Raw genomic sequence first — 16,648 nt, 5'->3', positions numbered from 1 at the left:
GCTTATTTTACATAACTTTTCAGCTATTTAACTTTTAAACTGTTATCAACAGCAGTGAATAAATACTACCAGAGCTCTCACCATTTTCTATTATGATACAATTTCAAATTTCTCCCACTGTCCTGATAATTCTGCTCTAAGTTGCAGTTTATTATATATCGCACTAAGGTAACTACAGATGTGATATCACTCCAACAGTACTACTTCCCTTGTTCTGGATACTTTTTATTTTTAAAGAAGCATATTAGTTGTTTTGAGAGCCACATATCACTGATTCACTTTATGGTCACTAAAATCTCCAGTCCCAACATACAATGCTGTTCGGTGATGGTTTTCCCTTCATTTACTTACTCAATGGATTTATTATCTATATTCCTATAGATCCCCATGTTGTTGGATTTTAACCTGTTGATTCATCTTGTCTAGCTAATACTGAATCTTCTCATGCAATATATTTCTCTTATGTCTCGTATATTAATCTGTGCATGTGTGTGTGTGCGCACATTCAGTCATGTCCTACTTTTTGCAGCCCCATGGACTGTAACCTGACAGGCCCCTCTGTCCATGGAATTTCCCAAGCAAGAATACTGGAGTGGGTTGCCATTTCCTCCTCCAGGGAATCTTCCTAACTAAGGGATCAAACCAACATCTCCTGCATTGGCAGGAAGGTCTTTACCACTGAACCACCAGGGAAGCCCTATATTAATATATATCACTAGTAAATATGACTCCAAAATACCCTCATGCAAAAGACAAATGCAGCAACCCAGTATAGACCAATGCAGTTTGATATTCTTTCTAACAGGACAGAAAAGTGTAATTCCCAAAACAGTTACATGGATATTACATATTGATGTTGGAAGTGTAAACAAGTTCAGTACTGGGAAGACAGGTCTAGGTTAAAAAAAAAAGTAATTTTGGAATAGCACTGGGTCGAGAAGTAAGGTATGTAAGAGAATAACAAAGATAAACACCCTCATTTTTCTTGATGTCAAAAAGTAGTGAGATGTCTCAGATTTTATATTACTCCATAATTTTAGTTCCAGTTAAAAATGATTCAGCAGATAGTTTGTTATGGGGAGTTTAAAAGTGTTTGTTTAGGGCTCCCCTGGTGACTCATTGGTAAAGAATCCACCTGCTGATGCAGAAGACACAGGTTCGATCCTTGATCTGGTAAGATCCTACATGCGACACGGCAACTAAACTTTTGCTCCACAACAAGAGAAGCCATCACAATGAGGAGTCTGTGCACCACAGCTAGAAAAAAGCCTGTGCAGCAACGGAGACCAGGACAGCCAAAAATAATTTGTTAAAGTTTTTGTTCAGCTACAAGTGAATGAATACCTAAGAATTATAAACATCAAACTTAGAATACGGAATATTTGAGTATACAGTACACAGCTCAACTGAAGGGTGACACTTTAGCTCTTAAATTGGGTGTTCTGTTCACAGAAGTTGATTATATTATTTTTGACACTTTCATAATTAAAATATTTCATAATTTAAAATAGTGAATAATATATTTGGATTTTATTTTATGTTCAGAATAGTATATTCTATTTTTTGACTCATTCAAGCCTTTAATAAAACAACTAATGCTTATGAAAGTGACTCAACCTGTAGCTCTAAAGATCTATGTAATCTCAAGTTAGCACGTAAGCTAGTTTTATTACTGTGACCTTTAACTGCATAATTACATGAATAAAAATAATTCTCAAGTTCAAGAATTGAAAGAACAACATCAATGCTTAGAATGAACTCTTTAAAATATGACAATATATAAATTTTCTGAATTTACAGTTACGTTATTCAGTCACTTGGTCTTGTCCAACTCTGTGACCGCATGAACTGCAGCACTCCAGGCTTCCCTGTCCTTCACTATCTCCAGAGTTTGCTCAAACTCATGTCCATTGAGTTGGTGATGACATCCAAGTATCTCATCCTCTGCCACTCCCTTCTCTTGCCCTCAATCTTTCCCAGCATCAGGGTCTTTTCCAATGAGTTGGTACTTCACATCAGGTAGTTACAGATTTTTTGACACTTTTTTTAAAAAGTTACAGATTTTGCAACATATGTGTTATTTTGACCATATTATAAAGAAGATAAACATGCATAATTTTATTCACTTTATAGTTTTCTAAATGAGAACAGAAGAGCCAGATGATTCATTGGCTGTTGCCCAGGAAAATACCAGTATACCAACTACTACATGGAAACCTGATACAGGGATCCTGCTTTGAAATGTGTCCCTCCTCTGAGGTACCAAACTCGTGCTTCTATCACGGCACTTAATGGTCCCAGGGAGTTTAGGGGAGCAACAAAGAGATTCACCCTCTCCATCTACTGCCAAAACACACAGACTCCACCCACTTGAAAAATAAGATCATCTGAGTATGTTGGTTTCTCAAAAAGTTAAACAGAATTTCCATATGATCCAGCAATTCCACTTCAGGGTATATACTCTAAAGAAGTGAAAGCAGAGAAGTGAAAAGATACTTGCACAACTCCTGTTTATAGGAGCACTGTTCACAGTAGTCACAAGGTGTAGGTAAGTGTCTGTCCCTTGACAGATGAATGTGTAAACAAAATATGGTTTATATACATAATAGAATATTATTGAGCTTTAAAAGGAAATTCTGACATGCTACAACACTGGATGAACCTTGACATTAATGCTAAGTAAAATATGCCAGTTACAAAAGGACAAGTACTGTGTGATCCCACTTATATGAGGTACCTAGAGTAGTCAAAGTCCTAAAGACAGACAGAATGGTGGTTGCCAGGGGATGGGAAGAAAGGGAAATGAGGAATTAGTGTTTAACGAATAGTTTCAGCTGGGGAACATGGAAGAGTTTTGGAGATGGATGGTAGCGACAGTTGCACAACAATGTGAATGTATTTCATGCCACTGAACTGTACACCTAAAAATGGTTAAAATGGTGATTTTTCTAACATTTTAACATGATTTTTTAAACAGTAAATTTGTGATACAAGCATCATGGTTCAGCAAATGAAATAAAATATGTTCCAAAGATGAGACCTGCCTGATGGATGGTATTGCCGTTAATTAAAGAATGTAAAGTGAAAGTGTTAGTTGCTCAGTTGTGTCTGACTCTTTGCTACAGACCTCATTAAACTAGCCTACCAGGCTCCTCTGTCCATGGGTTTTTCCAGGCAAGAATAGTGGAGTGGGTAGCCATGCCCTTCTCCAGGGAATCTTCCAAACCCAGAGATGGAACCTGTGTCTCTTATTGTCTCCTGTCTGAGCCACCAGGGAAGCTGTGATCAAAGAATGTTCCACATCAAAAAAGATATTTGTTAGCAAAGAAACTTAAAAAAAGAGAAAGGCAAATGACTTTTTTTTTAGCACAATTCAACCTATGAAGAACATAAGACAGGTGTGTACTCAAGTGGAAAGGGGTGCATCAAGCCTGAAATATTAGCCATTAAAAGCACGAAACTCACTTCTGTTGCTTCCACTCCATCATGCCGAACAATATGGTTCTAATTTGGATCTGGCTTTCATTGTAATTTGATCACAGAAAAGGTGAGGATCAGCAGGCTCAATTATCCTAGACTCTTCATCATTTCTCTTAACACGTGAGTATTGTGGTTTTTACATAAAGTTTATTAGCAAATTGTGTGACTCAGCACTCCAGAGTCCACTTACTTCTAGGCCTGATAAACTGATTTCAACCCTAAAAAAGAATCAGATGTTGAAACCCAGTAAGCACACTATGGCCCTGCTAAACTGTGGATAAATCTGTGGCAAGCTGTCCCCTTCCCCAAGTGACTCTCCTCTCTTAATGCACATTTTCCATAATGCTGAATTGTAATTGCCTATTATCAGACTCATGGGGCTTCCCTGGTAGCTCAGTGGTGAAGAATCTGCCTGCCAATGCAGGAGATGCCAGTTCAATTCCTGGGTTGGAAGATGTGCTAGAGTACGAGATGGCAACCCATTCCAGTATTCTCACCTGGAAAATTCCATGGATAGAGAAGCCTCGCAGGCTACAGTCCATGGGTCTCAGAGTCAGACACAACTGAGCATGCACACACATTATTAGACTCCATTCCTTGAAAATAGAAAATGGATATTTTATCTTTTACCCCTAACAACTAGTAAACTGCCTAGAAAAAGGAAAGAACCCAATAAATACGTGATATGTGAAAATCCAATTTAGTATGACATAAAAAGTTTACAATTGGCAAGCTAAGCAACAGCAGAGAACGTGAACATACTTATAATTCCAAACTCTCAATTCATGTTGCAGTTACAGTGGTTAGGCCATGTTTTCTTGAGACTGCCCATGAGTGTGGCATTCAAACCATCTGATGTGATCTGCATGAAAGCTCAGACAAGCCCCAGAAAGCATATATCTCTTTCCCCCAATAACTTGTCGAGTGTAATAAAGAACATGGAAGAATTATACCTTCACTTGCCAAATATGTAGGACTGGTCTAAATGCCATTCTTTCTACTACCCATATTCTTACTGTTTTTGTTCAGTCTCTTAAGTCATGTCCAACTCTGCAACCCCATGGACTGGAGCCTACCAGGCTCCTCTCTCCACGGGGTTTTTCAGACAATACTGGAGTGGATGGCCATTTTCTTCTCCAGGGCATCTTCCCAACCCAGGGATTGAACCTGCATCTCTTGCATTGAGATGAGGAGCCACTGAGCCACCAGGGAAGCCCCAAATTCCTTCTGAACGTCCTTAAGTTCTGCTCCTCACCTAATGCAGCATTCAGACTCAACAGCAGCCAAGAGTACCCAGGTAAGGAGTGCCCAAATAAGGTATCTATTGATACAACCAAACATAGCAGGGATAACTCTTGACAACACAGGGGAGCATTGGGATAATGTAATTCAAGTTGCAAGAAAAACAATACCAGATGTGAACGATTTTATGTTCAGAATAAATCCCAGTGTATAAGAAAAAGTAATTCCTGGCCTATCATATGCAATCAGGATGACTAACTATTATTAAAGCCTTTAGGTCTTAATTTTTCTTTTTTCCTCTTTTTGGGTCAACAATGCATCCTAGGGAAAATATGAGCTATTTTCTACCAGTTAAGAGAACAGACTCCAGAGCTGATGGCCTGACTTCTAATCCTAGTTCTGCATTTACTAGCTGTGTAATCTGCAAATCACCCAGACTCTCTTGCCCAGTTGTCTCATATGTAAAATGAAGACAGTAACTACCTCATGGGGTTGTTATGAGGATTAAATAAATCTGCAACAGTGCCTAGCACACAGTACACGCCACTTTATTGTTAATTATGTTTATTATTGTCATATATAAATGAACTTTTTAATAAACATTAAATTCTACCTTCAAAATTCTTAGTAGAGTGCTGATAATCATAAGTTTCATATCTGGTAATTATGAATTACATATCTGCCACTAGACCATAACTGTGACTTTCCCTATCTCGTACCAAGACCTTCACACCAAGAAAGGCACAAACATATGTGCCAGCCCTGTCCAGCCTTGAATTTATAAAGACCTTGCGGTAAAATCTTAACGCCTCTCAGGGAAGAAGAAAGAATAGATTCGGACAAAGCTATTCAAATGGTAATAAGTTCACTTACGAATAAAAACAAAAAAGACTGAAGGAGGTTAAAGAATAGGAGTACATACTATGCTGAAGATTACCTCCAGAGTAAGCAAAGACCATACTTTTCTCACAGTGGCGTCCAAATTCCAGCCTAAGGCAAAAAATTTTTTTTTCTTTTACTGTGGCGTCCGTAGTGTTTAGAACTAAATGCTACGTAGTCGAATCTGTGCTCTGTCTCCGCTGTATCAGCCAGTAGCCGAGTGACCTTGTAGACGTCTTCGTACCTACAAGTCTGGGAGAATTGCTTGAGCGCACGCAGAGCATCTAGGGAAGAGACAGCCTTCGCGATTGTATTTACTCTGAGTGACGCCCTCAGGGAAACAGCTGCTGACCCTGGCGACGGGACGCTGGCCCCGTGTTGATGACATCACTTCCGGGGTGGCAAGTTCAGGCTTCCTGCGCCTGGGAAAGGGCATTCAGTCGGCAGTACACGGAGAGGAGATGAGTACTAGCTAGTATCGTTGACGATCAAGGTGGGTGAGGTAGCTCAGCCCTCTTCTCTCTGTTGCTTTCGTGCGGCTAGAATAGCGGTTCCAGTTAGAATCCCTCGCCCTCTTAGAGCAGAGACCAGCGCTGGCCAGGTCCCGAGACAGACCAGGTTCACTTGGGATCCGGCTTGGCTCCAACGAGAAGGGCTTCGCACAAGCTTCCTTGGCTGGATTTAGTGACTATAAATCTAATTTATCATGGCGTGTCTGTTGGGACTGCATCCTCTGCAGCTCTCCTCTTTGAATAGGTCGCTCATCTCCAATCCCTGGACGCCGCCCTGCTCCTGTGGAACAATGGAAGTTCCAATATTCGCTCTTTCCCCCCCCTCCCATTTTGTGCACTAGTGTGATAGAGAAAGAATCTACTAAATTTCTGGAAGGTTCTAGAACAAGGTGATTTGGGAGACATGAGACTAAATACTTGGGAGTGTGAAAAAAACAAAGTGCTTTAATGATGGACAGCTGTTATTGGAGAGAAGAGGATTTGGGGAGATCTCTATTGGTGGCTCTGGTAAAGAATCCCGGGGTGGGAAAGATCCCCTGGAGGGGGAATGGCAGTATTTTTATCTGAAAACTCTCATGGACAGAGGAGCCTGGCAGGCTACAGCCCATAGGGTCGCAAAGAGACACAACTGAGCATACACACTGGTATGATAAATCTATGGCAAAAGTGAAGATTTAATTCGAAAAATTGTAATTAATAGATAAAGTTAGGTATTAGGTTATGGTCGTTTTAGTTGAGGTCTTCTTTTAAGATGAGCTTTATGAGAACGCTTTTGTCTAAACTTACACGCCTGAATCTTACTGTGTATTTAATGTGAACTCTTGTTTTTCGACCACATGATTAAATTTTTCTTTTGAAAGACGTTTCCGGGAAATGGAAGGCGTTAACTTTCATTAGTTTTGCTTTGCCTTTATTGTTTTGACTTTTTAAAACAACAATTTGTCTTAATTTTGGCTATAAAAAAATAAATAGCACTTTTCAAGTGACTGTGTAACTATTGTACTGTAAGAATAGTCGTTTGCTAAGAATAGCATACAAGTATTAGTAATACAGAAATCTTATATGTAATTTTATCTATATAATGTTCCCCTTAAAGAGCATTATATTCATTCATAGTTATTTATATTAACAGTTTCTTACAGCCTTTAAAATATTGTGCCAACTTTTAACAAAACTTTCCTAAATTTTTATAAAACTATATATTGAAAAATAAACCAAGTTTTCAGGAATTTTGCTTTACTGAATGGGCTAGTGGCAAATGTCAGTTCCAAATAATAGTTTGTTTCTTTCTCTTCTAGGAATTACCCATACAGTAAATATGCTAATATTGAATAAGACAGCAGGAGTCTTTTTTAAACCATCAAGAAGGAAAATTTATGAATTTTTAGGAAGTTTTCATTTTCATCCTGGAAAACTATTTCTTCATAAACTAGTATTGGGAATTGAAACCAGTTGTGATGATACAGCAGCTGCTGTAGTGGATGAAACTGGAAATGTTTTGGGAGAAGCAATACATTCCCAAACTGAAGTTCATTTAAAGTGAGTAGGCATTATCTTGGTAGTTTCCAATTTTTTTTTGAAAAATAAAATGAAGTAAAATATTAATTTATTACATATAAAAGGTAAATTTTAGGATCTAATTTCTTCCTTTGTGCAGAAGTCTTCATAACTGATATAGAAAACCTTACACCCTTCACCCTGGCTTCTAAGGCCCTCCACAGTAACTTCCCAACCTGAGCTCATCCGGTTGCCAAAAAGAGACAAACTTCAGGGTTTAGCCATGAATTCCCTTCAGCAATGCCATTTCCTTTTGTCCAGTTGTATGTTTCATGGTCTCCACTGAAGTCCTAGGAAAGTATGACCTGACCTACAGCCTGTGTTAATCACTGAAAAAGAAAATCCTATTCACAAATATAAATATATATAAATGTCACGTCGATACTTAATAATATACTGTTGTATTAAAACACAGGATGGTGCCAGGTTTATAACCTCAGCTGTTTCCAGAGGGCCACCAGGCAGATCGCATAAATAAGTGGGCTGGGAATAATGTAGAAAATAACTGTAGGAGGTCATTACTCCACTCCAGCCAATTGTTGCCATACAGGAGTGTAGGCCTTAGGTTATTTGATCATAAGAATTTTCAAGAGAATGGAAATCCAGAATGTTATGGTAATATCTCCCAAATTTTAAAACTTAGTAGGTAACTCCAATATATTAAAATATTGTGTAGTACAACTATGTCTTCAAGCCATTAATTTCCAACATCTGAGTAGTGAAAAAGGTTGGCGTTTTGAGATCATAAACTTGTACTTGAATCATGAATTAGCAGTTGATGTTGGCTCTGACTTTGGGAAGTTCCTTATACTCTCTGAATCTGTTTTATTTTTTTTAATTCATCTTTTGAAATTTATTTTTAATTGGAGGACACTTGCTTTACAATGTTGTGTTCTTTTCTGCCATGCAGCATGAATCAGCCATGAGTATGCATATGTCCCTGCTCCCTTGACTCTCCCCCCCGGCCCCGCCCCTACCCCTACCCTACCCCTGCCCCTACCCCACCCCTGCCCCTTCCCCACCCCTTTGGGTTGTCACAGAGCCCCAGGTTGAGCTCCCTGTGTTATATACAGCAGCTTCCTACTAGCTATCTCTTTTACACATGGTAATGTATATATTTCAGTGTTATTCTCTCAATTCATCTCACTCTCTCCTTCACCTGTTCTCAATGCCTGTGTCTTTATTCCTGCCCTGTAAATAGGTTCATCGGTACCATTTTTCTAGATTCCATATATGTGTGTTTACATAAGTATTTGTTTTTCTCTTTCTGACTGTTTAACAGGCTTTAGGTTCATCCACCTCACTAGAACTGACTCAAATTCATTCCTTTTTATGGCTGAGTAATAGTCCATTGTATATGTATGTGTGTGTGCATGCACGCGCGTGTGTGTGTGTGTATACCACAGCTTCTTTATCCCTTCATCAGTCTATGGACATCTAGGTTGCTTCTGATTCTGTTTTCACATCCATAAAATAGGAAAGATAATACCTGCCTTATGAGATTGTGGGTTGCATGAGAGTTATAACAACAGAATGTTATAATTAGAAATAGTATACTTGAAGGGGCAGAGTAGGCCTCTAATGGTTACATATTATATGAAAGGGGCTGTGGTGGGCCTTAATAAGGCACAGTGAAATACTAGCAAGTCCTTGCCTTAAGAAGCGTTAACCTAATCTTTGAGACATGATATATGGACCTACAAGGAAAGTTAGGAGTGCAAGGCAGCATAGAGTAAGTATCACAGAAGTTGTACAGACCATAACTTATCACCACACCGCAGTTTCACAGTGCTTTCACTATTCTGGGGTTATTGGACATCTGAACATAGAAATGTTAACTACACAGAAAAGCCTGCCCTGACCACTTTTATCTGAATTAGGTACTCCCACCGAGTTTATTCTATATCATCATATCCTGCTTATTTTCTTAGTAGTTCTTTTCATAATTTTTATGTTTACCTATTTACAGTGTTTCCCCCAAATAGACTCTTAAGCTCCAAGGTGATGAAGGCTGCATCTGAATTAATCACTGCACTCTGCCTAGTGGCCGGCACAACACTTGGCATGTTGCTTGGGTCAGTGGCCTTGAGAGACAGATAGGCCTTCAATGAATGGAGATGGAAAAACCATTGTAGACTGAGATAGTGTCTTTGGCAAAGGCAAAGAGGTGAGAAAGCGCTGGACAAAAAAAAAAGACTTTCAGTTTAGCTAGGGTGTAAGTCACGTGAGAAAAATATACAGGCTGTTTGATTCCAGCTCATCAGCATTTATTGAACACCTACAATTGCAAGGCAGCATCTGAGGCACTTTGGGTACAAATATATGATTTTTTCCTCTGAACAACTTACCATATAAAATGCTTTAGATTCTGATTCAGCCCCTGACTAGCTTGGAGACCTTGCACCATTTTCTGTGACTCAATGTCCCTATCTGTGAAATGGGGATAATAATGGCTTCCAGCTCATAATATTGTTGTGAAGATTAAATGTGAATTCTTTTAAAGTATATAATGTAGTTCTTGTCAAATAGGAAGGGCTGCAAAAACCCCATCTATTACTGGTAACAATAGTACTTCTCTTTCTATTATAAATTAGTGAAGAAGACAAACAGGTAAACAGATTGTTGTAAAACAGCATGTAAAGTGAAGTAATAGAGGTCTGCTTAGGAAAGGAGTTCCTTTCTTCCAAGCCAGAGACCTGGAGGACAATCTTGACTTCTCCCTCACCACTCTGTACCCAAATCAGTCATCTGGTCGTGGTAAATCTACCTTCCAAATATAGAAACTTTCCTCTCCCTTTCCACTGACTTAATTCAAACCTTTATTGTCTCTTGTCTGAACTCCTGGCTCCAGCCTTGAAGCTAAATGGTTTCCATGCCTCTTTACTAGCTTTGTTCCTTAGTCATTCATTTTCCATACCGTCTAAAAATTATTTGATTATTAATTGACTTTTAGCAATCATTGTTAATTCTTTGAGAATAAAGCTGTTGTGTTTTTCATCTCTTTCATCTCTGATGCTTAGCATAATCCGTAGAATACATAGAAGAGGCACAGAAAGAAAAGAAGTGTAGGCAAGTGGGGGAAGGAAAAAATAAGTAGAAGGGAGAGGATTTGGATTTAAAGTCTCCCAAATTCCAGTCATCACTGCTTTTTTTCTGGCAACACAGTATAGTACAACTCCAAGGATCAGAGAAAATATCTGGAGAAGTATAGTTAGAAGGCTTTGAATAGAATGACTTAATGAGAGCTTTTTGAAATTGGTGGTGACAATCAAACAGCCTGACCTCATCAATACTTATAAACTTAATTAAATGTGAAAAGTGAGGGAAAGGAAGGAGATAAAGATGAGCCTTGAAACCTAAGCAGTTTGGAGGTTATTGATGCCATTAACAGAACTGAGGAATATAGAAGAAAAAGTAGCTTTAAAGAATTAAGGAAAATTGTATTACAATATGAATGTGTTGAAATAAGGTAATTCCTCTTAAATAGCGCCCTCATTGACTGACACATACATATTTTAACTATCCAATGCCATTTGTATAAAGCCTGCAGATCTTACAATATCAAATCATCAAATATTTGAAGTTCTTTTTTCGAGAGCAGAGGTATATCTTGCAGACCCTCTATTTTTGCTCTGCCCTCTGATCAGTCACGTGCTGGCAGTTTTTTTGCTAGCAACCTTTGCCTTCTAATTCTTTACTCTTGACATTTGGAGTCATCGTCCACTGCTTGTCCTAATGGACCAAAAATCAAAATTGGATTCTTGGATTAAGATTGCATTCCCAGACTTTATTTCAGGATTGCAAGCTGTCTACTGTCCTACCATGACCTCAAGTGCAGTGTGTTTAAAAATAAACTCGTCTTCTTCACAAAACTGTCTTCATGTTTCTGTTAGGATTTCTTTTCTCCCAGTCATTCCAGCTCAGGATTTACCTTTTATGGTTTGGTTCCCCCTTCCCCTGATATCCAATTAAAATTATTACAGTTTTCAGTTCTTGGTCCCTTTCAATTCTCATGATCACTCAGTTTAAGATGTAATAACCTTACACAAATACTTTTGCAATAACCTCTTTAAAAATCTCCCTGCCTGCATATAGATTCCTTTCCCCAAAATCCATTTCCTTTCCTAAAACCCAATTTTATCCTTTCCTTATTCAAGACTTCTTCCTTAGAATGCTTCTCAGAATTATTTTGGTGATTTGATTTGTCAGGAAATAAATCCATTGGAGTTTGTGGTGTACAATTTTGCAAAGTCAGCAACAGTAAATTACATCCTTAATCATTGCATGTTGAGTTCTTATAATGTACTACATATTATAATGCACATATAATTAGAAAATAGACTTACTGATGTTTTTAGCTATATAATGATAATTTGAAAACGTGCCTTCAGCCATAATACATACTTTTTCTTCCTCAATTTTTACAATCTTAAACTTACAAAAGTTGGGGGTTTTTTTATGTCTTTCAGAACAGGTGGGATTATTCCTCCAGTAGCTCAACAGCTTCATAGAGAAAATATTCAACGCATAGTGCAAGAAGCTCTCTCTGCCAGTGAAGTCTCTCCAAGTGAACTCTCAGCAATTGCAACTACCATAAAGCCAGGACTTGCTTTAAGCTTGGGTGTAGGTTTATCATTTAGCTTACAACTGGTAGACCAGTTTAAAAAGCCCTTCATTCCCATTCATCATATGGAGGCTCATGCACTTACTATTAGGTTAACAAATAAGGTAGAATTTCCTTTTTTAGTTCTTTTGATTTCTGGAGGTCATTGTCTTTTGGCATTAGTTAGAGGAGTTTCAGATTTTCTTCTTCTTGGAAAGTCTTTGGACATAGCACCAGGCGACATGCTTGACAAGGTAATTATTTAAGAATTAATATCTCCACTCTTTTTTGTTAGGTGTCTGTTTCAGCTGAATAGTAATAGATGAACTATCACTATTCATCTAAATATTTCTGGATAATATATTAAACTGAAAAATATTATGTGAGCAAAAAACAAAAAGAGCAGTGCATAATTGTATGAAAGATTCCTTCTTACCCATTCTGAATAAGATGATATGAGGTTTACATCAATATATAAAGGCTCTAATAGTTTGCATATACTGCATTTATGTTTTTAGTCAAATAACATGAAAGAAAGTGCTTTGTGAAGTGTAATGTACCTTTTAAAACTGAAACAAGAGGATATATAAAAATGACATAAGGACATTAAAGATACACAACGTTTTATTATTAAATATTATAACTGCTGATACCACTGACAAGCAAATTTATTTTCCTTTGTTTTAGCATTCTAAAAATGACTTCCTTATATAAAAAAACCTGCTTCTATCAAGCTGAAATTCAAAAGAAATAGGGTAGGTTCTTATTCTGAAGTTCATAATTGAGCAGTCGTTGTCATTTTCAAACCTATTTTTCATCCCCAATAGAAGAGCAAAAGTAGATAGGAAGGCAGTGATTGGCCACTATTGATCACTTGTCAGAAGGAGCAAGATGTATGTCTTGACCGACCACCAGGTATAGTCCTTAGTTGTAAAAGTATAGCATGTCTTATTCATCCAGGATAAGAATCATTTCCTTTGTACCTTGGTTTCAAAATGTACAGTTTCATGATGTTACAGAATGTTTTGTTTGTTTTTGGTAGGTAGCAAGAAGACTTTCCTTAATAAAACATCCAGAGTGCTCCACCATGAGTGGCGGGAAGGCTATAGAACATTTGGCCAAACAGGGAAATAGATTGCATTTTGATTTCCAACCTCCCATGCAACGTGCTAAAAATTGTGATTTTTCTTTTTCTGGACTTCAACACGTTATTGATAAGATGATAATGCAAAAGGAAAAGGAGGAAGGTATATTTGTAATTAGTAAAGTTGGACAGATAAGTAACACTGGCTGGTACCTAAAAATACCTGCTCATTCCTGCAGGTATTGAGCAGGGGCAGATCCTGTCTTCAGCTGCAGACATTGCTGCTGCAGTCCAGCACACCGTGGCCTGCCACATTGCAAAAAGAACACATCGTGCTATTCTGTTCTGCAAGCAGAGAGGCTTGTTACAGCCAAGTAGCGCAGTGCTGGTAAGTCCTGTCGTTACAGAATGGTAGTCATCCTTTACAGTATGTTCCTTTCCTTTCCAGAGCTTAACTGACCATAAGCATAGGATGGAAAGATCTTTATGCCATATGTTGTCCCTGACAGGAAGAGATTATGTAGAATAAAAACTAACAGCCATTTCTTGTACAGGTGTGGCACTTTTATAGGACATCAGTACAGCCTGTGTGGCAAAAATGTTCAAGGCTGCATCTTACTGAATAAAAGAGGGTTTACAGTGTGAAACAAAATGCAGTATAACTGCTATCATTGTTTTGAGAAAAATGGACTGTTTCCTTCAAATTTATGTTCCTTTGATGAAATCCCTTTAAATATGCTTAAAAGGCTTGATAAATTTCCTGTGTAACTGTATCTTAAACTTCATCCTTTTAAAAATTGTGAAGTGGGAAAATATTTAAACAGTAGGTTCACAAAATGGAATATTACACAAATATCAAAGGTAATAGTTTAAGAATTATGTAGTAAAATGAAAAAAATGCTTATAAGCAAAAACTACAGGGTCTAAAATACTGTATAATGATTATACTATAAGGAAAGGGTTAGAAGAAAATGTACAAAAATGATAGTGATCATATGGTAATATTGAAGTTGTTGATTTTTTTTTCTTTTCCAAATGTTGATTATATAGATATACTACTTAATCATTTACCCACCTACCAAAATGTGATATTGTCTTATTGTATAATGCTGGTATTTCCCCCCAGGTTTAGCTCACAGCTTACCTCATATTCATATGTGATATTTGTTCACTTCGGTATTCTGAACTTTTTCAGGTTGTATCTGGAGGCGTCGCAAGTAACTTATATATCCGAAAAGCTCTGGAAATTGTGACAAATGCAACCCAGTGCACTTTGCTGTGTCCTCCTGCCAGATTATGCACTGATAACGGCATCATGATTGCATGGTAAGCCACAGGATATTTGTGGCTCACTCATAATTATGCAAATATTAATTGCTCTTGCATCATGCTAAATTTTCTTCCTTTAAATCTTCAGCTAGTTATTTTATTTTTAATGATTCTTATTTAGGAATGGTGTTGAAAGACTACGTGCTGGCTTGGGCATTTTACACAACACAGAAGGCATCCGCTACGAACCTAAGTATGTGGCACCATTCATAATCTCTGTGCAGGTTGTACCATGAAAGTCAAAGCCTGGATTTTGCTTTTATATTTAAGGTTTTCATTGACGTTCTGGTGGTATTTGAAGAAAGATGACATTAATTTTTTTTCTTCTAACCTAGGTGGTAGATAACTTACAGGAAATATTTGTTATAGCAATAAATTATACAAATGTTAACCAATTAAAGGTTAGAAACAGGGAGTAGGTAAGGATGATGAATTCTCTCGTTTGGGACCAGAATGGAAACCATGTCCGTGACCTGGACTTCTGCAGTGTCAGGACCATCTCAGCACCAATTGCCTTGCTGAAAATAACAAAAATGTGCCCAAGTGTTGTGGTGTGAGATGGGGTTGTGAGTATACATCTCCACAGGATGCTGAGAAAGTGCCAAAAGATAGTTTATTTTCTGCAATCCTTATTTTCCCTCCCCAAATTGAAGTTCCTAGGAGTAGCACAGCTTTTCAATTTGTTATCAAGTTCTGGTCTAAGTTAATTCCAGAATAGTAAAAATAGTAAAGCATGATTATATTTCATAATCTAACATAATTCTATTTTCATTATTGTTTCATCTGCTGTTTTAAAACTTTTCAACATTTTAGTATGTAACTATCAGCCACGTGAACCGTAGACTATTAAAGCTGAGCATAAATGAACAGATTTTAGTTAGTAATGACAAAAAGAATCCTTTTAGTTGATGGCCTAGCCTCAGGTGGAATCTACCGTCTGATCCAACACAGCCTTCTTATAGCAGTGTTGAGGCTGGAGATGATGGCTTTAGGTTGGGGTCCAGCTGAAGCCTAGCATAGGGCAATATGCTAAATATGTAAAAAAAGCAGAAATCTGAGGCCAAAGTTATTTACTGAGGAAGAGGGTAGGATCTAAGGCCTCTCCTGCCACCAGTAACGAAGGAACGTAGAAAGGAACAAGCCTGCTTTTAAAACCTCAGAGAAGAGCTGGTCGAAGCTTGGTGAATTTCTGAAGTAGGAATGGATAGTTTAGCTGTATGGTAAACTTTTTAGCCTTTTAACTTTGTAGAGCATAAAGCATTTTTTGTAATTTTTTGTTTCAACTTTTAACTTATTTAAAAGTTAAGTTCTATTTGAGAGCAATAGAACTCTTTGAAAAACATCTCAACCCCAAACTCACTAAATTGTGTAAATATGTACAGTTTTCAACATGTCAATTATACCTCAAAGAGATTTCTTTTGTTTGTTCTTTTTTTTTTTTAGGATAATGAAAGAGGTTTTTAAAAATTGCCAAATTTAGATTTCTAGCCTTCCTTTACCTGTTTTGCTAGTTTGAGGTCCTACTCTATATGTATTCAGGAATCACCATCACATATGATAGTTATACACTAGATACATATATTTTTTGTCAGAATTCTAAACAGTTTGCAGAACTAGTGACAGACCAGTAAGCAAATATTTGAAATAATGTGATTTGTCTGGTTTTGATGCAGATGTCCTCTTGGAGTAGATATATCAAAAGAAGTTGGAGAAGCTGCTATAAAAGTGCCACGATTAAAGATGAAGATTTGATTTTTGCTTTTAAAAAAAAATCCCTAAAGGTTTTTATTTTTTTGTATATAAAATATATAATATTAATTGTTCATCAAGACTTTCTTTGTTATTACTTTTCTTTTTTTTTTTTTTGTTAGTACTTTTCTTATGTTTGATGTTTAACCTGCTCTTCTGAGAGACAACAATAATATAGTCTTGCAAGGGACTATAGGGCTTTTTCTATTTAAT

At 37.3% G+C, this 16,648-nt stretch overlaps 1 protein-coding gene across 3 annotated transcripts; it reads left to right on the top strand.

Moving 5' to 3' along the window:
- The first annotated feature begins 5,975 nt into the window (after positions 1 to 5,975).
- OSGEPL1 (O-sialoglycoprotein endopeptidase like 1) lies at positions 5,976 to 16,511 on the top strand. Of its 3 annotated transcripts, none has more exons than XM_043487785.1 (8): positions 5,976 to 6,094; positions 7,412 to 7,652; positions 12,140 to 12,293; positions 13,316 to 13,520; positions 13,597 to 13,745; positions 14,553 to 14,683; positions 14,808 to 14,879; positions 16,360 to 16,511. In XM_043487785.1, the coding sequence occupies exons 2-8, from the start codon at positions 7,432 to 7,434 to the stop codon at positions 16,436 to 16,438; spliced, it is 1,011 nt and encodes a 336-aa protein (XP_043343720.1). In that variant the 5' UTR covers positions 5,976 to 6,094; positions 7,412 to 7,431; the 3' UTR covers positions 16,439 to 16,511. The 3 variants fall into 3 exon arrangements, with proteins under 3 accessions (XP_043343720.1, XP_043343719.1, XP_043343718.1); XM_043487784.1 differs by having other exon boundaries at positions 12,140 to 12,527; positions 13,493 to 13,520; XM_043487783.1 differs by having other exon boundaries at positions 12,140 to 12,527.
- The last annotated feature ends 137 nt before the right edge of the window (positions 16,512 to 16,648 follow it).

The sequence above is a fragment of the Cervus canadensis genome, chromosome 15, assembly GCF_019320065.1.
Source record: "Cervus canadensis isolate Bull #8, Minnesota chromosome 15, ASM1932006v1, whole genome shotgun sequence".
NCBI lineage: Eukaryota > Metazoa > Chordata > Mammalia > Artiodactyla > Cervidae > Cervus > Cervus canadensis.
The sequence above is the reverse complement of the archived record's forward strand: the minus strand, read 5'-3'. Positions and strand labels throughout refer to the sequence as shown.

Bases quoted from the DNA above. Each gene is read 5' to 3' on its own strand.
- OSGEPL1 (XM_043487783.1), top strand. From the start codon at position 7,432: ATGCTAATATTGAATAAGACAGCAGGAGTCTTTTTTAAACCATCAAGA. The intron at 13,746-14,552 runs GTAAGTCCTGTC...GAACTTTTTCAG, and splicing joins AGCCAAGTAGCGCAGTGCTG to GTTGTATCTGGAGGCGTCGC. The intron at 14,880-16,359 runs GTATGTGGCACC...GTTTTGATGCAG, and splicing joins GGCATCCGCTACGAACCTAA to ATGTCCTCTTGGAGTAGATA.